Raw genomic sequence first — 20,279 nt, forward strand, 5'->3', positions numbered from 1 at the left:
AGCCGCTGCATTTAAGACACTCTCTCTCAGTCGGATTTAGAAAACTAGAAGCTCTCGTGTCCCAGCCTTACGCGGGAAGCGGGATATCCATAGCAGCTTGGATTTCAACTAGGCAGTATGACCTATCACCCTTACTATGCAGTTCTACTAATCGAACGTTCGTATGATATGTCAGAGAAGCTAAACAATAACCCGCAGTGTTTTCAAATGTAGGATATAGGGTGCTTTCTATGGTGAGCAGGTAGGTCGTGCTAAGCTCCAGCTTATGCATATCTCGGTTTACCTATCGAGAACATGAAACGTGCGGTAAGCTACAACAAACGATCAGATTTCCTCATCCAAGGTCTTGCATAGTAATCCGAGTCCCCTCCATATCTTCATGCCCACTCACTCCATAAACCCCAACCAACACGCCTCAAAAGAACCAACCCCCACAACTCCTGAAAATGCTTACTCCCCACACTCCAGCCCACGAATCAACCTTTCAAGGCGCCCCAACCGTAACACCATTAGGCATGGTAAGCCCAACCGGCAGCCCACAAACAAACGGCTCCATATACCTCTTCCCCTGTGCCTGTGCAAGCTTCTCCCCAACATCCTTGTACACATCATATGCGTTCATTTCCTCAATAGTCAGCTTCTGCCTCTCGTCCTCGACCTTGTACGTCGTGCAGTTATCCACGTTGGCACTGAAGCCTATTCTCTCGTTGATGTTGTAGGCGGCTTTTGCGGCGGCGGCTTGCACGCGCGTCGCCCGGGGTAGGCGGACTTGCTCGTACACTGATAGCGCTTCTTGCACGGAGCCGGAGAAGTGGTGCGGGTTGAAGATTATGCCGAGGGCTGCGGCGTCCTCGAGGGCCATGCAGGCTCCTTGAGATTGGTGCGGCATCATCTGTTTGCAGGCGTTAGTGGGATGTAGCTGTTGTTGTTACTGGCAATAGGACATAAAAGACTTACGGGATGTGCTGCGTCGCCGATAACACAGACGTTGGCTTTTTGAATGTAAGGATAGGGATCGTGAACCCAGAGTCTCCACGGTTTGACTTCCACCCCAATGGCAAGATGTGCCTTGACTCTGGCATCTAGTTCGGGATATGGCGCCAGGAGATCATCGACTGGGAGGTCTTCTGCACCCCATGCTTGGTTTGTGTAGTCGCCTTTCTCGCGGGGGAAGAAGCAGTAGTACGATAGCAATTTACCGCCGTTGCAAGGCGATAGCACAATCTTGTCCCATTTCCCTTCTTGGCCGCCCCAGTACTCCAAGGCGCTGTCTTGCGAGTAGTCGACCAGCCCGAGCTTGATGGCTTGCTCCGTGTGCACGTTGGCGTGCAGACAGCTGGAGTCTGCGGGGCGTTTTGCAGGATGGACACCGATTATGCCACGGACGGCGGAGCCGATACCGTCAGCGCCGATTATGAGTTCGTGGTTGGATTTGGTGCCATTCTTGAAGGTAATGGTGTTTGTCACGAGGTCGATGTCCTGGCACTATCACGTTGTAAGGCGCGAGTAGACTTCGACTTGCGGGCAATACATACAGCATGGTTGACGAGCAATTTCGCCGGTGTGCCTTCTCCCTCCTTTTGCAACGCACAATCCATCAACATCTTGTGCATATACTGACGGTGAAACATGTTGTAAGCATATCCCCACTTCTCCTCATAATCCTCAAGGCTGAACGTGGATACGGGTTTTCCTGTAGCCCATTCACGGTTGATGAGACTTTTGAGCACCACTGGATCGCCCTTTGCGACGTCGACCCCCCACTCATGCAACCATCGAGTTCCGTTTGCTGCGCATGAAACAGATGCTCCAACTTCTCCGGCAAAGTCGTGTTTCTCGTAGATTGTGACTTCGTGGCCAGCGCGACGGAGGGCAATGGCAGCGGACAAGCCACCGATTCCACCACCGATGATGCCGATGTTAAGGCGCCTCCAGCCTTGTGGCTCCTCCATAGATCCCATTCTCTTGTGATTTGTGTGACTGTGATTTGAAATATCGAATATATCGGCAGACTATCAGTTAGAGTAGTACAAATACAAACGACAACAAAGGTCCGAATCGAAGGTAGTTGAAGATAAAGTAAGAGACTCTCCAGCCTAGCTCCCGTCCAAAACCTACTGATATATACCATGCAGTGTACGATTCTTGTACTGAGATCATCGTTATCTCTATGCACATGTGATGCGCGACGCACGTAGATTTGGCATCGGATCGGAAGGTCTATCATAGCGACGGAAGATAGTCGCGTCGGATGTAAAATACGGTAGCGTAAGGCCATCATAGGCCAGTGTCGGCACAGATGGTACGATATCCGCTTCCTCCCGTCAGAACCTGCACTAGTGAGTGGCCTGCCCGCTTTTTCCTATTGGCTAGTCGGAGGCGGACCGACAAAAGATATCCAGTCTGGTTCCGACGATGCTTCAATCCTCCGCTTTCCGGCTCAAAATCCTCTACCGGTATGCTCCAAGTATGGCAAATTGTCCCACTGCGATAGATCAAGCGAGTCCCATCCACAGTACACCTCGATCTCTTGGTCTACAGGCACATACTGCACAGGTACACTAGTAGCACTCTTTTGATTTCCGAAATCATGTAGACCGTGAGACTGCATCCCCATATTCAATTCTCCACCGATAGGGAGAATTCTCGAAACATACTTACCTCCCCCTTGACTAATAAGTCTTTCCCTCTGTCTGTCAACCGCCTTCGAAAGCAGTGTGAGAATCTCACTATAATGCGCAGCCTGCGCGCTCTACACTCCCAGAAAATCCAACACTTCTCTTGCCTGTCGGAACGCTGTTTCGATGCTACAGTTCGTTTCGCGCTTGGCGAACATGTCGAAGCCGAGAACCAGTCCGACGGCGAATAGGAGCGCCTTCATGATGCACATGTTTCCTAAGAGGATATGGGCTTTGTATGCTTCATGGCAGGCTTGCACGAAGTAGACGGAGGCGTTGAGGCAGGCAGAAGCCAGTTGGGAGTGTAGCGGACTGTGTTGCACTGAGCAATCCGCGAAGGTTGAGATGAGGATTGGGCGAGTGACGAGTGTGATGGCGAAGTGGTAGAGGCAGGAAATATGTATACTGCCTATAGTACCCTTTGGAGTTTGGTTGTTCGTTGAGGCGAGACACTGGCGATGTTTTGCGTAGAGACTTGGGAAGTGAATGACTCCAGGCTTCGATTTCATGCAGTATTTGCTCAACAAATGCGACGGAAATCTGCTTCTTTTCGTATACCCTGTTGATGGCATCGTTGCTGAGTTCTAGAATCTTGTAGGATGCAACCAACCATCCCAGGTCTGAATCAGGCGAGGACATTGATACGGTATCCAAATCTGAATTCAGATCTGTGCGAAGGCCTGTCGTAGCTGGCGGTCTACCAAATATGGTGCTCACCACTAAATCGAGGATACAAAGTGAGAGCCAGGTTTGAAGCCTATAAATGGTCAGTCCTCCGTGTATATCGCCAGTCAAGGTAGCTCCGCCCTACCTCAACTGGTACTTGGGACTCCTCATATCGGCATAAGAGTCGCGACTGTGAAGAATCTATATGTGATGTTGCTTCGCTGTGAGTTGTCGATCATTGTCTCGACTCTAAATGCTATATATACTCTATGTTAATCCTTGTTCGCATGTAACCACCCAATCTCTCAATTTACCCTCACTCGACCGCTGACCAACACAGCACACTCCAACGCTCCAATCCCACTCTACATATCCTTTCCCGCCTCCCTTCTCTCAATTACCCCCATCTCCCTTATAACACTCTTAACCGGCCACGCAAACCCTTCCTCAATCCCCACACTACCTTCCTCAATCGTAACCAGAAACTCGACAAGTGCCATGCCCACGTAGGCGCAAATTCCAGTGAAGAAATGCCACCAGCCATGAAGCTCGAAGATGAAGCCCCAAGGGAGTCCGAGCCGGTGCTTGAACGCCGTCACGTGCCCGCACGCGTGGAAATCGATGTTCCAGAGGAAAAAGCCGAAGAGGCCGCTTGCTAGATTCGATATATTAGCATACACATACATACATACCCACGCCCATATCCCTGCATAAGCGATAAAGTGTAGATGAAAGATGGAACAGGAGACTCACAAATCCCTAACGTAGCCATACGGCCCAATTTCCTTTTACTCTCCTCGCTCTTGATCTTCCTGGCGATTAACGCCCGGATGCGGCGCACGACGAGGTATACCATCCCGCCGAAAACGACTTGGTGCATGATGATCTCGTCGGCCCAGCAATGGTAGATAGAGATGGGGATCAGGGTAAACAGGATGGTGATGGTGTAGGTACGGCGCTGCGCGGGGGTGGCTTCGAAGCAGAGTAGTTGATGGAGCAGGGCGCCGACGGCTAGGAACATGGACAGGTCGTCGCCTGGGGGGTGTTAGATATATTGGTGGGCGGTTGCTGGAGGAGTGTTCCGGCATGACAACTTCCATGGCTTGTGTAAAAGAGATCGCATGAGGAAGGAGTTGGAATGTGAAACGAAGAGAAAAACTGCCCCTTACCCATCTGACTATGATACTTCAGCGTCGCGTGGAACCACATGGAAAGCAGTCCCACACCGATAAGCCCCCAGTACGGGAAAGCTAGTGTAGACCACAGTCCCCCATCTTTATGAGGCTGGACTCTTCGCAGGCCATACGCTCCATAGATGACTAACATGCCGGAAAAGCATCAGCAAAGCACTCTTTTTTTTCCCCATATTCAGGGAGAGGGGAGAAGGAAACAAACCATAGACGATATTTGTAAGCGTATTGATGAACTCGCCAATATACGGCGTGATGATGTAGTCCTGAAAGAATTTTTTAGTTTGATGATCTAACAATAACTAATGTGCTTTCATACCTCTTCACAGAAACTGTATGGAAGACAACGTCAGCCAAGACCCAAGCTTCAACTTATGTATCCCCCCGTTGGCGGTTCGGATGTTTGTATAACTCACTTGTGGTTTGATGTCACGGGGCCCCAGGCGCCGACTGCAGGAGCCTTCGGGTAAGGCCAACTCAGCTGCATGTTGTGGTAGGAAGATGGAGTTTCGCAAGTGTGTGTTTGGATTTTGTTTGGAAGGATTGCAAGCTCGGTCGTGTTTGCGAACGCGTCGAACTTTCTCCACGTGGCACGCTAGAACGATTGAAAAAACATGGTGCGACCAGAAAACGCGTCTATGCTGGCAGGAGCAAAGAACACTTGAGGGGTATTTGTTGACTATTTCAGGCTGCAGAACACCCCTGTATCGTTTTCTTGTTCTCGTGTTGGTTGAACCAAAAAGCTTGTCATGACGGCAAAGATACGGCCAAACCTGCAAAAGGGCAAAAAAGGGTCTTGCCGCGACTCGAACGCGGGGCCTCTCGCAAGTGTGCTCAGGAAGTACCCTAAGCGAGAATCATACCACTAGACCACAAGACCGTTTTGTATTTGATGGGGTAAATGTAATTCTGATAACTTATATAGTCATTTAATTGTAGCTCTAAGCACTGTGTCATGCAGTCGTGACTAGATCTATCTCTTTTCTTGGTGGGGCTGTTCATGGCAGGGCCTGAGAACACACTTCCTCGAAAAGCGTGTTGTCTTCTTCGGTTTGTGCACAATGTTAGACAACACAGTTCCTGCCACGATTGAACATAGGCATGTAGTTACCAATCTCAACAACGCCACCATCAGCCTCTGCGGTGTTTATTGTTGCAGTGATGTGGAACAATTTCAGTGTTCACTGCAAAAGATTCTGTTACATTTTCATGATTTGGCCTAGTTTTTGAGTTGTATCTTTGTGCTCCAACCGTGGCAATGGTCGTACAGCGTTGCCGCGATGGACACGATCACAACCCTCCACCTACCCAATTGAGTTTTTCAGTTCGGTCATCCTGCTGATTGGCTCCCGTGGCATCGTATTTCCTTATATCCCCTTTACTCTGAACCGCACCCTCTGGAAACTAACGGCAACCTCCAAGATCGGCAACCGTTGCGGGGATCTTCAAACTCTGCAGATCTCTCTAAGAATAAATCTCATGCGTGGCAGCCTGGAGCGCAAAGCACGAAATATGGCCGAGACTTGCAGATAGAAAATGACACACATTCGACGCAAGGAGACCTCTTTGCGCATCAAGTGGCAGTGAAGTAGAGACCCAAAGTTCGCGTGCAGAATAAACGTTTCCCCGCAAATGTTTCAGCATCTAAATTTCTATCTTGTGGTGCATGAAACTTCCCTTCAAACTTTCTTGATGACCTGAATCGAAAACATACCACTTTATGATTGCGTGCAGACTGTTTCACAAACATCACCTGAACTACCAGAATGACAGGCTCCGACATGTTACAAGAACCGGTCGAAAGCTAACAATGACCAAACTAAGTTCAATAAGGAAAATGATTTCGATCCCCAACTACCTCTCCTTGGTTGTAGCTTGGTGCAAGACCAACGCACTTGAATCTAATAAACTCACAGGTATCTGCATCTCTAGGAGAATATGTTTTGTGTTCGAGTCAACTATAAATTCATAGTAGCCTTCATGTTCTAACGAAGCATCTTGTCAAGATGGGTTGTTACCTTATCTCAATTAAAGAAGCCGTTGTTCAGCTAACTTGCCTTGCCGAGCCCGCACACAACCAACTGAACAGTCAACCAGTCAATGCCGTATTCCAGTAGAACGGCTTCTACCTCAATATGGTAGTGTGTATGCAGCTTGACATTAGACTTTTCAGTCGGGCTTTCGCTAATGTTGCTCCTCAGCTTGCAGCATACGGTCTGATGAATCTATGCTTAGATCAGTTCACAACATCTTTGTATATAACGTATCATAGTAACTCTCTTGAGTTAAGTTGGTCGCAAACCTTCCTCCAAGGAGATCGAATGTTTTCTTGTGCTGTTCAACGCGGGGGGATCCGTTTTATCGCGCAACCGATACCCAATTCCCGAATGTCTGCCACAACAAGTGCCGTGTTGGATAATCGGATGATCTCCGATAGTAAGGTCCTGATGGTTGTCCATGGTCTTGTATGCATACCTCACGTAGCAAGTGGGTTCTATGACGTATGAGAATGTCGATCCGGCGTTGAAGTTGCAAGCGTATGTAACGGTGAAGCTTGGCCAAAGACCTACCCCTGCCTTAGCGGAGCCAGTTACAACGCCCTTACGGGTGGCCTCCACACTCCTTGGCGTCGCCGAGCTCCACCTCCGCCATTCCCCCAGTTCTCCAGACATGAAATCCCACCAATCGTAGACGAGCGAGACTCCTACTCGCGTTATGATATTCCGATTAATTGTAAGGATAGCCATCTTATAGGGCTCGGATCGGAGGAGCGCTAGTTTCCACTCCGATCACTCGACCAACCACGGGCCAGCGGCGTGAGGATGATAAGCAAGGCAATAACTATGAATGAGTAATGGTATATTTGCTCGGACATGATGGATATCTGGGGCACATAGTATTTATTTGACACCCCACCCCAATGATCGGGAGGCGACAGGCTACCTTGCACTACTTCTTTTGTGTGCCAATTCGAGCGCTACAGCGCGTTCATCTGCCAGCATGTTTTCGAAACTTCCAAAGGTCAGTGTTTCATACAACTTGAGAGCTCGATTGACCGAGCTTTCTGCTTTTGAAGCCGCATCAGGATCTAACCGCTCATAGATCTACAATGTTTATTTTTTGGCATGCATTGCAACAATGGGTGGCATGCTGTTCGGTTTCGATATCTCATCGATGAGTGCCATCATTGGAACTGACCAGTACAAGTGAGTATCTACATACTCTGTTGGTCTGACCTTACTTGAAATATACTAATACGAACACAGAACGTATTTTAACAACCCGGCGGGTCTCATCCAAGGTGTAATCGGTTCTGCCCTGGCAGCTGGCTCCGTCCTCGGCTCGATCGTAGCTGGTCCCCTCTCCGATAAGGTCGGTCGTCGAGATGCCCTCGTCTACTCCTGCATCTTCTGGCTCATTGGAACTTCTGTCCAAGTTGCCTGCAATAGCCGAGGGATGTTGATCGCGGGCCGCGTGCTCAACGGTATCACTGTTGGCATCACCTCGTCTCAGGTGCCCGTGTATCTTGCAGAGGTCGCGAAGCCCGGACAGCGTGGTTCCATCATTATCATTCAACAATTGGCCATCGAGTGGGGTATTCTCATCATGTACTTCATTGGCTATGGTTGCTCGTTCATCAAGGGAGAGACTGCCTCGTTCCGAACGGCATGGGGCATACAGTTCGTCCCATGCGTGTTCTTCATGATAGGTCTTCCCTTCCTCCCTGAGTCGCCCCGTTGGCTGGCCAAGGTCGATCGCACAGAGGAGGCCCTGCACGTTCTTGCAAACATCCAGGCGGCAGGAGACTTGAACGATCCGTACGTCATTGCAGAATACGAGGAGATCATCACTGTTCTCACTGCTGAGCGTCTTGCCCCCAAGTCTTGGAGGAAGTTCGTATACAACGGCATGTGGCGACGAACTTTGACTGGTTTCTCCGTACAGGCATGGCAGCAGCTGTCTGGTGCCAATGTCATGACTGTATGTCAACATCTGGATCCAACTCGCATTTTAGAAACCTGCTAACTCGTTGCTGTAGTATTACGTCGTCTACATCTTCACAATGGCCAATTTGTCGGGCAACATCAACCTTATCTCGTCTGGTGTGCAGTACGCATTATTCATCATCTTCTCGTCCATAATGTTCGTCTTTGTCGACAAGATTGGTCGACGAACACTACTGATCTGGGGTGCCGTCGCTATGGGTGTGTGTCATATGGTCGTCGGTGGCACTTTAGGTGCCCATTACACATATGTTCCCGGTAAGTGCATTTTTCCAACCCTTTTCCAAACGTATCCACTCACACATTCTTTAGATGGTGTTGGCGGCGACAAGAACGTGGTCATGCGCGTCACAGGCTCCCCAGCATACACCGTCATCGCCTTCTCGTACCTCTTGATAATCATCTACGCCCTGACACTCGCGCCCATCTGCTGGGTCTACGCCGCAGAAGTCTGGTCGCTCGAGACGCGTGCCGTAGGCATGGGAATAAGTAGCATAGGCAACTGGGTATTTTTTAGTCCCTCTAATAATGTATAACAATCACTAACTCGCTTTAAAGGTATTCAACTTCGCCATTGGTCTTTTCATCCCACCCGGCTTCCTGAACATCCGCTGGGGCCTGTTCATCACCTTCGGCGCCATGTGTTTCCTCGCTGCTGCTCATTTCTGGCTTGCGTATCCCGAGACTTGCCAGAAAACGATTGAGGAAATCGAAGAAATGTTCAGCGACAATGGACCAAAGGCGTGGAAGACGAAGATGGGTCACTCCAAGCTTGAAGACGATGCTACTGCCGTCGCCAGTGAGCAAGTCAAGGGCGAGGCGAGGGCCAGCATTGAGAAGGCTCTTGAACATACGCACCGAACTGAGTCGGTTTAGTGTAAGACTCTGTTACGGGATACTGCCATTCGACTGAACTTCCACTCCCGCCTCGGTGGATGTCAGAAGTGCCTAGCGGAGTTCTTTTGCATCTGTTTATTGCTAGACCTATATACCCCTTGCTTATTTATCAACATAGCTAGCCACGAGAAATCTTATATACCTTGACAACTCTCGGAACAAACAAGACTTGTGTGGAATTTGTGCGTGTAACTGACACAGAAATGCTTGTAGCTGTAGTCTCTTGGACGCTACAGGTTCAGCCTACGTGGATACAAAGTCTCTCGATCTGTCACAACACGCGAAATTAAGCTAAATCCCGCCCAGCAAGAAAACGCCCACTGCACCAAAAATCAAATAATTCAGGCCGGTAGGCGTATACCTGTGATACTCAAGACGTATACTTCTCGCAATCTTTTTCGCATGTATTTATCTAGCCCCTGCAAGATCTCCCTTTCGAAAGTAAGCTACAGCGAATTCTTTTGCTAAATTCGCGAAGCTTGTCAAAGAAACGCATCATCGAAGATCCGGATAGTCAAGCCAGACGATGCCATTTCCATCTCCGTCCTCAAAGTGAACATATAGACTTGTAACAGCCCTCAAGAGTACATGTAAAGAGCAAGAAGACAGTACCGCACAACATCCACTCACTCCAACTCTCCTTATCGGCGCACCTTAAGCGTTCCTCGCTACGCGTTACGTTCGTCCATCCAAACAACCACTATCAAACTTTCCAAAGACCCCAAAGTTCATCACCCGTTGGGAGTTTGGGAAGCAGAACCCTGCGCATTACTAAGCTTGACGCTACTAAAGGCCTGCGCTTTGTATTTGCGGCTTTTTGTTCTTTCTGCCAGGACTGCGTTCTTGATGTTGATGTTGATGTTGGTGATATGAGGAGGTGAGGTGAGATAGCGGAAGTACACTTCCCTTCCCCTCGCACTTTGAAGATGGGACAGCAGAACAATGAGACAAAAACAAAGATCCCCTCTACTGACGATATACAACCAAAAGCGGAGATATCAACATCTACATCCCCAAGCCCCCCAGTATCAGCGTCCTTGTTCCCCCAGCAGCAATACCACCCGCGCCCCGCGGGTCCTTCCTGCCTGCCTGTCTGTCGTGTAACACCTGCCTGCAAAACAACAACTACAATTTACAGTTTTGCGCATAATTGTTGGATTGGGAATATTGCACGGTACGTTAGCGCAAGCTTTTCGTTATGTTATAATTCTGGCTAATGGTTTAGCACTACGAGATGTTTGGACTGGAGAGAGGGGGTGTAGATACGACGGGGGTTAAGAGTGGAGTGGAGTGAATTGTTAGTTGGATGGTATGTGAGATGAACCTCGCTAGGCTCAGTATGGTAGCAAGCGTTGATCCACTGGATAGGATTTCGAGTCTACTGGATAGTGGTGCTTTTATATACATGAACAGCAGTTCTTCGTTCAACCCGACCAATGTATTCCGACACTCTACGCACCCCCTCCCCACCACCAACAAGCACACAAAAGTCCTCCATACAATCCAAGACCATCTTTGCAATTCGTAAAGCCCTGGAGAAAAAAAACGCCGTCACCCTACAAAACAATACATATACACGACCCTACCCGCTAAGCAGCTCCCTAACGCTCATCCCCCGCGCCCCACTACCACCACCACCACGCGACCTGCGATCCGTATTCAGCATCATCAGCGCCTCGGTAGCTTCCTGATCCTCTCGATCCGCCTGCGGTCCCAACATGGGGGACGTGAGCGCGAATGGCGTTACGGCGTGATACGACGCGTGAGCAGCAATGGGGCCGGTACTCGGCGGTCCAGAGTAGAAAGGGTTGCTGAAGTGGGGTGCGGAGGGTGTGTGGGCGCCGAACGCAGGCGAAGCGTGTAGAGATGGTGAGCGAGCCAGAGAGTAGTGGTGGGGGTCTGAGGGTTTCAGGGCTGGGGATGGGTTTGCGGAGTAGGGGGTATGGGTTTGGGGGAGCATGGCGGGGGATGTTGTTGTCGAGTGGGTGTAGATGCTTCTGTCGGATGGGTAGATGGCGGGGGAGGTGGTTGCGAGTTGGAAGGTGGATGGGGGTGGTGCGGTGGTTGGCGCTGTAGGGGAGATTGCGTCTTCCATGTCTTCGTCGTTGTCGGATTCGTCTTCGTTGTCGTCTTCAAGGGCGGGCCTGGTCGCGGGAGGTGGGGGGAGGTCTGATGTTGCGGATGAAGGTGAGTCGCGTTGCGACTGGTGCGCTGTCCTGAGGTCGGCGACGCATTGCTCCAAGTAACACATATACTCGATGGATGCCTTCGTGTTGTTAGAATACGCAGTACTATGATGGAACATATCGCTTGTACCTGCAGAATAGCCAGTTTGTGCATTTCCTCACCCCTACACGCAGGTATCATATCCTTGAGCACCCCAAACTCCTCGTTCATCTTCGATCTTCTCCTCCGCTCGATCAAGCTGTGTGCTGTCTTCCTTGCTATCTTCCGCCCTGCAGCAGTAGTCGTACCAGCTTGCTTCTTCTTGCTGCCATTTCCGGCTGCAGTGGTGGCTTTTGCGCTCTGTGTCTGGGAGTCGAACTTGGGTGGTTCTTGCGTATCCTTGGGTTGCATTTGAATGATCTTTGCGCGGCGAGTCGGCGGCGGAGGAAGAGAGTAATCGTCTTTGGTCACAATCCCCAGTTGGGCAGTGGTACTCGAGCGCTTGCGAGCATGGCTACTCTTCGATGTCGCAACGGGTGAGGCTGGTGATGGTGGTCTGTAGGACGAATCCGAAGCGCTTTCAGACCGCGCAGATGAGCTCGCTGTCCTCCCTCTACTGTTTATGGCCGCAGGAGGAAGGGTGAGGGCATTCTCCAAACGAGGGGCATTTGCGCTGCTCTTGCCGGTGATATCGGTGGACGGCTGTGGGGTTGGCGGAAAGTTGGCCATGATAGCGCGCTGATTGTTACCAGACATCTAGCCCTTGTCCAGTTTCTGCTTGTCGACAAAAAACGGAGGACGGGTGGTAGAGAGACGACGAGCAAGATATTTGAGCAGCATTACTACTCTTGGGATGTGTCGCGTGGGCTCTTTTGTCGCAGACTGGGTGCTGGAGCACGCGGTGTCTGATAACGATGTGATTGGCTCAAACACCATCGAGGCCTTAGATGCGCCTCGAATGGGAGCTTCTATGACGGAGGCGTGCACGCGCCGAACAGCGGCTCGCTCAACGGACCGTGAACTGGTGGCTGTTTTGTATGGAACGTGTGGGCCAGTTTACGAGGTCGGAGGGTCCATCGAGCTGTCGTATGCTCACAACGTGGTGCGTCTTCTCTTGTATATCGTGGCGTAAAACGGCCATTGCATCGAAGCCAGGTGTTTGCTGATTGCCGAGCTTCATGTCTAGGAGTGTTGATTTGAAGTGTCACTACGGAAGGGAAATTGTGATGCGAGATGTATGCTGGTAGGTAACAACCAACCCCACTGTAGACCCACCTCATAGCTATCACGTGCCAAGGGATGAGGGTTGTTCACCCATATCCTTATTAGTACTGCAGCGAGGTTCTCATTGTGAAAGACGATAAAAGCACAATCCAAACGATCAAATCACATTCAAAATCCCATCAGTAGATGTTGAGCACGCAAATGTATCATTTTCCCTCGCCAAAACGCCGCCATGCGATCTACATGATCTACACTGGTATCCCATCTAACTCCACAGCCTCAACGTCCCGTCGGCACCCGCAGACACACACCACGGCTCTCGCGGATGCCAATCCAGATCCATCACACCCAGGCGGCTCTTAACCCTGTGTCCCTTGAGTACCTTCAACGGCACAATGGTCGCGTTCTCCATCAAATCGCCCACAACTTTGCCGTGGAAAATCTGCAAACTGCCGTCATCACTGGCATCCGCAAATAGCGGTAGACCTCCCTGGTGGAAGCGCACTGCACGGATGGCCTCCTTGTGGAAGCGCAGGGTTTTGTAGGGCTTGTTGGATAGGTCGAGATCGTGCCACAGCAGTCGCTTGTCGTAGGTACCGACGATGATGTTGTCTCCACCGGGGTGCACATCGATAGACGATATCCATTTCGCACCGGGCTGCAAGATCTTGACGAGCTCTTGCTTGGCGAGATCGTAGCTGCGGATGGTATTACGGGTGGCGACGAAGAAGATGGCCTTGGAAGGATGAAACTGTGCGGTTTGCGCGATGCCCTTGAGGCGGCGGAAGGGCAGTTGAGTGAGATGTTTAGAGACAGTGTGGATGGCTACTGCGGTACTCTGACCGCGGGGGGAGACGGTGGCGAAGTAGTCACCGCGACGGTGCCAGTTGATTACTTTGATGGCGGAGCGCACTTCGACTTGGACAAGAATGCCCTTGTTTTCCATACGAACACCAGGGCGACTCCACTTACCTGGTGGTAGCTTGGGGGCTTCACCGTTGGTTGTTTTGGACGGTTTGGAGGTTGCGTAGCCCCAACCAGCGTCGAGGACTTCGCGACTGCTCTGCTCGACGTCGGGGGATAGTAATGTGAAGGGAACAATGAGGTAGACACTCTCACCAGTTGCAGCGGCGAGGATGCAGGCATCCTTTACTGGCCTCCACTGTACTGAATCAACGGCCTCGTCGTCGGACAACTTTGCGTTCCAGACTTGACGGCCTGTCAGAAGCTCCCATATGCGGACGTGACCGTCGTCGCCTCCACTAGCGACGAAGATGCCCATTGGGTCGATTGAAACACACCGGACACGGCCTTCTTGGCCTCTGAAGATAGCCGCGCAGGTGGTCGGGAAGGGCTTCAGGTCTTCTGGATCTGGCAGCTTTGGAAGCAGCGACTCAGGGTCGATGTTGAGTCGGTTTCTTCGTACTCGCGGGGCCAAGTATAGATCCAAGCTGCGTTCGAAGCGTTCCTTGACGAATGTCTCGTAACCAGGAACCTTGCGCAACGCATCGTAGCTCTTGGGAAGAAACTCTCTCTCCCGATCCTCCTCATCCTCCTGCAGCCACGCCTCTTCCTCGGCCTTGTCTAGTAGGTACTCGGGGGGAGGGTGGTAGCTCGCTTCGTAGCCTGGCGGGGGTAGCTTGGGAGCGGGAATGTGCATCGAGTGCTCAGGGCGCGGCTTCTCGTCGGACCACACATCGTAGTAAGTCTCTTGTTGCTCCTCCTCTTCCTCTGGCGCCTTGTACGGCTGGATGCGACCTTCTCTGATGGCCTTGACAATCTTCATGACGCGCTTGGCTTCATGCTTTGAAGGCACGAATCGTCGTTTCGGCTCTGGTGCAGCGCTGAGCGGCATGACCTCCAGCCTGCCAGAGAAGTAGGCCACCATGTCTGGGTATGGGTCGTAGCCCTCCTCTACAATCTCGTTCCTGGTGAGCTTCTTGAGCACCTGCAGTTCCTCGTCGGTCAGGTTCAGCGGCTTGCCAGTCTGGGGGTCTGTGAGACCAGTCCAGCCCTTGGGGATGTCGATGCTGTCCAGCAGAGCATCCAGCGCCTCGCCCTTGGCAGGGCGCATAATCTTCTTGCCGTTGATGTCATAGCCAATGTGGGGGTACTCGTCGTAGTAGGTGAGGGGAATGTCGCCGATTGTGTTGGTCACATCGGCGGCGTCGGAGTCGTCCGACTCGTAGACGGGGTCGATTTCCTTGTAGATGTAGCGCTTGTTGCCATTGGCGTCGGTGGCGACCGTGTAGTTGGGCTTGAGGTCCTCGTCGTCGTCGTCCAGCTCGCCGTCTGCGCCAGCGTCCAGGTCCATGTCATGCGTCAGGCCAGCCGTCTTGCGCTTGAGCGGGCCGTCTGAAGTGTTCAGGTTGCGAATCTGCTCGCGGATCCCCTCCTCGTCGCTGTCGGCCTCATCCTCGTCCTCGGCGTCCTCGTCAGACAGACCCTCAATGATGCTGCTAGCATCGGTGTCATCGCCCTCTTCCTGCTCGTCGTCCGAGTCGTCTTCAGAATGCGACAGGATTCCCTCCAAAAGCCCGTCGGCCAGCTCTTCCTCCGAGTCGCTCTCAGGCGGCGGCGCTGGCCGGGTGACGACCTTTCTCTTGCGCGGGTTCACAGACATGTCGGCGGTGCAGGTGGTGTTGTGCAGTTGCAGGCCTGGTCCCTTCCCAAAATTTTGACAATGTCCCAAAATTTCTACGCTAAGACGACTAGCGTCATGCAGGCTACAAAGTCGCTCCTCCGCCTTTGACGTCGCCCAGACACGCGACGGCGAAGAATCTCGAGCCGCGGCCAACGACGCCGAGCGCACCGCTGCCACACTGCGCCCTGATAGTATTGCTCCACGAGCCGCCATGGCAACGCGCCACGCTGATTCATCAAGGTACGACCGCGGCGACCGTGGTCGCTACTCCCCACCCCGCCGCAACCGCTCCAGGTCGCCAGCCCGCCGTGACCGCTCGAGGGACCGCTATGCAGACCGCTACAGCGGGGGTCGAGTCCGCGACGACCGCGACCGCGCCCGCGACAGAGACCGAGGGGGCCGCGACCGCCGCGATGACCGTCGAGACGACCGCCGAGACCGCGACACGCACCGCCGCCGCTCGCGTTCGCCAGGCCGCCGGGACAGGTCACGAGACCGCCATGGAGACCGCTACAGGCGCGACCGCGACAACGACGATAGGTCGCGGCGCTCGCAGTCATACCGCCCGGGCTCGTCGCATGCTACGCCCGCCCCCGACAGCAAGCGTGACGCGCGCGATGAGAAGCGCAAGGACCCTGAGAAACAGCAGCAGGACAAGCAGGCAGAGCGGGCCGCGAAGCTCGCCGAGTGGAAGAAGCTGAACGCCGAGCGGCTGGCCAAGGAGAAGGGCGACACCCCGGCGGCCTCTGTAGCCTCGCCAACGACGACTGCGCCCTCGACGCCCGCTCCTGCTGCCGTTGCTGCCACCGTTGCATCACCACTGGCCAGCGACACCAAACCAGAAGCCGCCAAGGCCCGGGCGCCGCAGAAGAGCGCCACGGACAAGGTCAAGCAGAAGCAGCCCGAGAAGTCGACCTTCAAGCTCGACGAGTCGGCCGCCGCCCGCCCGCTGCTGGCCAAGCCCGCCGGCAAGCCCGTCACCGCCCTCGCAGCCAGTACGTGCCCCTCCCTTCCCCTGCTTGCGAGTCACATGCTCACCCACACAGGCCGCGCTGCTGCACAGGCGGCCAAGGCCAACAGCAACATCGGCTCATTCGGCCTCAAGGCGAAGACGGCTACCGAAGGCGAGGCCACCAAGAAGACGCTGCTCGACGACGAGGACGACACGGGCAAGCGCAAGTTCCAGGCGCTCCCCGAGTTCACGCCCATCGACGAGCCTGCGCCCTCGCTCGACGTCGACGAGGACGACGAGGACGACGCGGCCATGAGCGACTTCGGCAGCGAGGACGCAGAGACACATGCCCAGTTGCAGGCCCAGCTCGAGAAGCGCCGCGCCGAGGTCGCAAACGAGGACTCGCGCATGGAAGAAGCCCCCGCTGCCGACGACAGCGCCGACAAGATGGACGTTGACGAATCCGCAGGCGCCGAAGAAGACGACGTCGACCCTCTCGATGCCTTCATGGCCGACCTCGGCGAGGCCCAGCCAAAGCGCGGCGCCCCCCAGGGCCAGGCCATGTTCAACGACGACCTCGAGCCCGAGCAGACGTCGGTCGAGGCAGAGGACCTGCTCGCCCTGCACGCGTCGCGGAAGAAGAAGAAGGAAGTGCCCGCAATCGACCATGACAAAGTTGAGTACGAGCCATTTCGCAAAGACTTCTACACTGAGCCAGCCGAGGTCACACAGATGACGCCAGAGGAGGTCGCCGACCTCAGGCACGAGCTGGACGGCATCAAGGTCAAGCCGGATGATGTGACGCGCCCGGTTACGAAGTGGGCACAGATGGGCTTGCTGCAAGCGACCATGGATGTCTTTACGAAGCTGCGATACGAGCGGCCCACCTCGATCCAGTCTCAAGCGATCCCCATCGCCGAATCAGGCTCAGATCTAATCGGAGTCGCCAAGACCGGCTCCGGCAAGACACTCGCCTTTGGTATCCCTATGATTCGTCACATTCTAGACCAGCGTCCTCTCAAGCCTGCTGACGGCCCCATCGGACTGATCCTAGCCCCCACTCGAGAGCTGTGCCTGCAGATCGGCGCTGAACTTAAGCCCTTCCTCAGCGCATCAGGACTCACCATCAAGTGCGCGTATGGCGGCCAGCCCATCTCTGATCAAATCGCGATGATGAAGCGAGGTGGGATCCATCTGCTCTGTGCGACGCCCGGCCGTCTTATTGATCTTCTGCAAAGCAACTCAGGTCGAGTTCTCAACTTCCGACGCATCACCTATGTTGTTCTTGATGAAGCTGACCGCATGTTCGATATGGGCTTTGAGCCGCAAGTCATGAAGATTCTCGCAAACGTTCGCCCTGATCGTCAGACCATCCTGTTTTCTGCAACTTTTCCAAAGAACATGGCTGCGCTTGCCCGAAAGGCGCTCAACAAGCCGGCAGAAGTCATCATTGGCGGTCGAAGCAAGGTTGCTCCTGAAATTACCCAAATCATCTCCCTCGTGCTACCCTCGTATGAGAAGAAGATCTCTAACACTCTGCTGCATCTTGGTCAACTTTTCGCTGATGATGAGAACGCGCAAGTACTCATATTTACAGAGCGTCAAGAAACAGCGGAAGATCTCCTCTCCAAGCTCTTCAAAGCCAAGTATTACTCTGTCAACACTATCCACGGAGCTAAAGACCAGACTGATCGTAACGAAGCTATCAACGACTTCAGGCAAGGTATCCTTTCTGTTCTCATCGCTACTTCTGTTGCAGCTCGTGGCTTGGACGTACCAGGCCTAGCCATGGTCTTGAATTTTGACTGCCCGACACATCTGGAGGACTACGTTCACCGATGCGGACGCACGGGACGAGCAGGCAACAAGGGCACTGCGATCACACTGATCGAGAACCCAGGCCAAGAGCGGTTTGCTGTTCACATCGCCAAAGCCTTGAAGGAGAGCGGGCACGATGTATCTGACGATCTACAGAAGATGGTCGACACTTTCCACGAGAAGGTCAAGTCGGGCGAGGAGAAATGGTACACTGGCTTCGGTGGCAAAGGTCTCGACAAGCTTGACGCTGCACGTGCCTTGGAGAAGAAGCGCGAGAAGCGCGCCCACAAAATGGGCGACGATGACGAGAGCGACGAGGAGCCTGAGCTGCCGGCCCTCAAGAAGCCCGAGGTCGCCGGCCCTGGTATCGAAAAGGCGGCTAACGGAGCTGCAGCCGAGACCGAAGACCAACCCTCCTGGATGAAGATCCTCAACAGCAAGGTCGTCGTCAGCAAGACTGAGCGCCCCGAAGCCAGCGCATCCGGCAAGCCTATGACGCCCAGGGAAAAGGCAATGGCGGCTGCCATGAAGGTCGACGGCCGTCTTAGCAAAAAGGGCATGATCCACGCCGGACAGCCGATCGACAACAAGGGCCCCGACGCGGGTCTATACCATTCAACCATCGAGATCAACGACTTCCCGCAGAAGGCGCGATGGGCCGTCACCAACCGCACAAACGTCGCGAAGATCCTCGAGTCGACTGGTGTCTCCATCACAAGCAAGGGCGTCTTCTACGCCCCCGGCAAGGAACCAGGAGGTCAGTACACCCCCAACTCGACATCGACATGCGACACCCAAGCTAACAGAATAACAGAAACCGATCTGCCCAAACTGTACATCCTCGTCGAGGGCGATACCGAGAATGTCGTCACACAGGCTATGCAGGATCTCACTCGTCTCTTGCGCGAGGGAACTATTGCGGCCGAGGAGGCGTCGACGACTCGTGGTCCGACGGGCAAATACAGCGTTGTCTGAGACGGGTTTCTCTTCGAGGTATGTGTGTGCATGTGTGTGTGTGCAGAGAACAACAGTAGCCAGCTGTTTGTTCTCTTTTTTCTTGCCTTTTTTGCATTTCTCTCGATCTCCATATCCAAGCCGTGGGGATGATGGTGTGCATATTCTGGGATGGCATGGAATGGAATGGAACGGAATGAATGGAGCCAAAGAAAAATATGCATCTGAACGGGGGACGGGGGGGAGGGGGGGACGAGAACTCGCTTTCGAAGGAAGTGTACCCACGCCATGTACATGTGAGTAATCACCCGAGCTCTCTCTCTCTCTATATCTATCTCGTCGATGATTTCTTCGATTTACACGCCCCCTCTTCGCAGGTCAATCCGGATGTCTACCACTCGAAACATATGCGCAAAAAATGGCGACTCTCGATCGCACGGATGGATGGAACGGAAAGGAAGGGGATTGATGCTTGTATATTAGCCCATTCACACACACGTAGTTACTACCACTACTACTATTACCTACTCTGTGCTTAGACAGATAATATATCGAGTTCTCTACTTGCTTTGCTTTGCTTGTGTCTTTCTTGACGTGACTCTTTTTTTTTTGTCTAACGCTTACTTCGTCACTCACGTGCATGCACACCATCTCATCCCATCTCCCTTCAACAAACAGCCACAACCACACATCCCGCACCCCCCAAAACTTCTACACTTCTCCCACAGATCAAACACGCCATCCACCCCCCTCCACGTAGTGCGCATTCCTTTCTCCCCCCGTCACTATCCCCAGTGGCGGTCCCCACGTCACGTCCTCCGCCGCTTCCGGCAGCGCGGCTCTTCCGCCGAAGACCAATTTAGACACACCAGTACGTGACATGAAACGAAACAAGTGGCGTTTATCCGTCCGTCCGTCTGTCTATCTGATGATATGCGGCTGAAACGCAGGTATGCGGGAACGGACATGCATGTCTGGGCGTGTGTCTCGTGTTTCATGATGGAGGGAGTGGAATGCGAGGTGTGGGTTCTCGGTCATGTGGGAATACGGGCTTGCGCGCGCGGTCTGGGAAGGGAGGATGAGGAG

At 53.1% G+C, this 20,279-nt stretch overlaps 7 protein-coding genes and 1 non-coding gene across 8 annotated transcripts; 2 read left to right on the forward strand and 6 right to left on the reverse strand.

The window, feature by feature from the left end:
* Positions 1–190: 190 nt before the first annotated feature.
* P153DRAFT_365046 (salicylate hydroxylase-like protein) lies at positions 191–2,187 on the reverse strand. The gene is made up of 3 exons (XM_033667741.1): positions 1,536–2,187; positions 958–1,485; positions 191–892 (listed from the first exon to the last, which is right to left on the reverse strand). Exons 1-3 carry the CDS (start codon positions 1,959–1,961, stop codon positions 485–487), a joined length of 1,362 nt encoding a protein of 453 aa, XP_033525847.1. The 5' UTR covers positions 1,962–2,187; the 3' UTR covers positions 191–484.
* Positions 2,188–2,472: 285 nt separating this feature from the next.
* On the reverse strand, positions 2,473–3,288 carry P153DRAFT_365047 (uncharacterized protein). Its single transcript, XM_033667742.1, has one exon. The coding sequence runs from the start codon at positions 3,248–3,250 to the stop codon at positions 2,753–2,755; it is 498 nt and encodes a 165-aa protein (XP_033525848.1). The 5' UTR covers positions 3,251–3,288; the 3' UTR covers positions 2,473–2,752.
* Positions 3,289–3,551: 263 nt separating this feature from the next.
* Positions 3,552–5,283, reverse strand: P153DRAFT_365048 (alkaline phytoceramidase). The gene is made up of 6 exons (XM_033667743.1): positions 4,951–5,283; positions 4,854–4,866; positions 4,740–4,800; positions 4,514–4,663; positions 4,098–4,379; positions 3,552–3,999 (listed from the first exon to the last, which is right to left on the reverse strand). Exons 1-6 carry the CDS (start codon positions 5,019–5,021, stop codon positions 3,710–3,712), a joined length of 867 nt encoding a protein of 288 aa, XP_033525849.1. The 5' UTR covers positions 5,022–5,283; the 3' UTR covers positions 3,552–3,709.
* A 42-nt stretch (positions 5,284–5,325) lies between these two features.
* P153DRAFT_t44 lies at positions 5,326–5,414 on the reverse strand. Its single transcript has one exon. It is a non-coding gene; the product is annotated as a tRNA-Pro (tRNA).
* A 1,821-nt stretch (positions 5,415–7,235) lies between these two features.
* P153DRAFT_429759 (general substrate transporter) lies at positions 7,236–9,592 on the forward strand. The gene is made up of 6 exons (XM_033672792.1): positions 7,236–7,555; positions 7,637–7,740; positions 7,801–8,515; positions 8,574–8,796; positions 8,851–9,044; positions 9,097–9,592. The coding sequence occupies exons 1-6, from the start codon at positions 7,535–7,537 to the stop codon at positions 9,412–9,414; spliced, it is 1,575 nt and encodes a 524-aa protein (XP_033525850.1). The 5' UTR covers positions 7,236–7,534; the 3' UTR covers positions 9,415–9,592.
* Positions 9,593–10,779: 1,187 nt separating this feature from the next.
* Positions 10,780–12,823, reverse strand: P153DRAFT_311872 (uncharacterized protein). Its single transcript, XM_033664823.1, has 2 exons — positions 11,752–12,823; positions 10,780–11,701 (listed from the first exon to the last, which is right to left on the reverse strand). Exons 1-2 carry the CDS (start codon positions 12,355–12,357, stop codon positions 11,018–11,020), a joined length of 1,290 nt encoding a protein of 429 aa, XP_033525851.1. The 5' UTR covers positions 12,358–12,823; the 3' UTR covers positions 10,780–11,017.
* A 189-nt stretch (positions 12,824–13,012) lies between these two features.
* P153DRAFT_365052 (ribosome biogenesis protein ERB1) lies at positions 13,013–15,512 on the reverse strand. Its single transcript, XM_033667744.1, has one exon. It carries the CDS (start codon positions 15,446–15,448, stop codon positions 13,091–13,093), a length of 2,358 nt encoding a protein of 785 aa, XP_033525852.1. The 5' UTR covers positions 15,449–15,512; the 3' UTR covers positions 13,013–13,090.
* An 85-nt stretch (positions 15,513–15,597) lies between these two features.
* P153DRAFT_394801 (DEAD-domain-containing protein) lies at positions 15,598–19,606 on the forward strand. The gene is made up of 3 exons (XM_033671340.1): positions 15,598–16,464; positions 16,516–18,996; positions 19,054–19,606. Exons 1-3 carry the CDS (start codon positions 15,681–15,683, stop codon positions 19,212–19,214), a joined length of 3,426 nt encoding a protein of 1,141 aa, XP_033525853.1. The 5' UTR covers positions 15,598–15,680; the 3' UTR covers positions 19,215–19,606.
* The last annotated feature ends 673 nt before the right edge of the window (positions 19,607–20,279 follow it).

Source organism: Dothidotthia symphoricarpi, assembly GCF_010015815.1.
Source record: "Dothidotthia symphoricarpi CBS 119687 unplaced genomic scaffold P153scaffold_6, whole genome shotgun sequence".
In the NCBI taxonomy this organism is placed as follows: Eukaryota; Fungi; Ascomycota; class Dothideomycetes; order Pleosporales; family Dothidotthiaceae; genus Dothidotthia; species Dothidotthia symphoricarpi.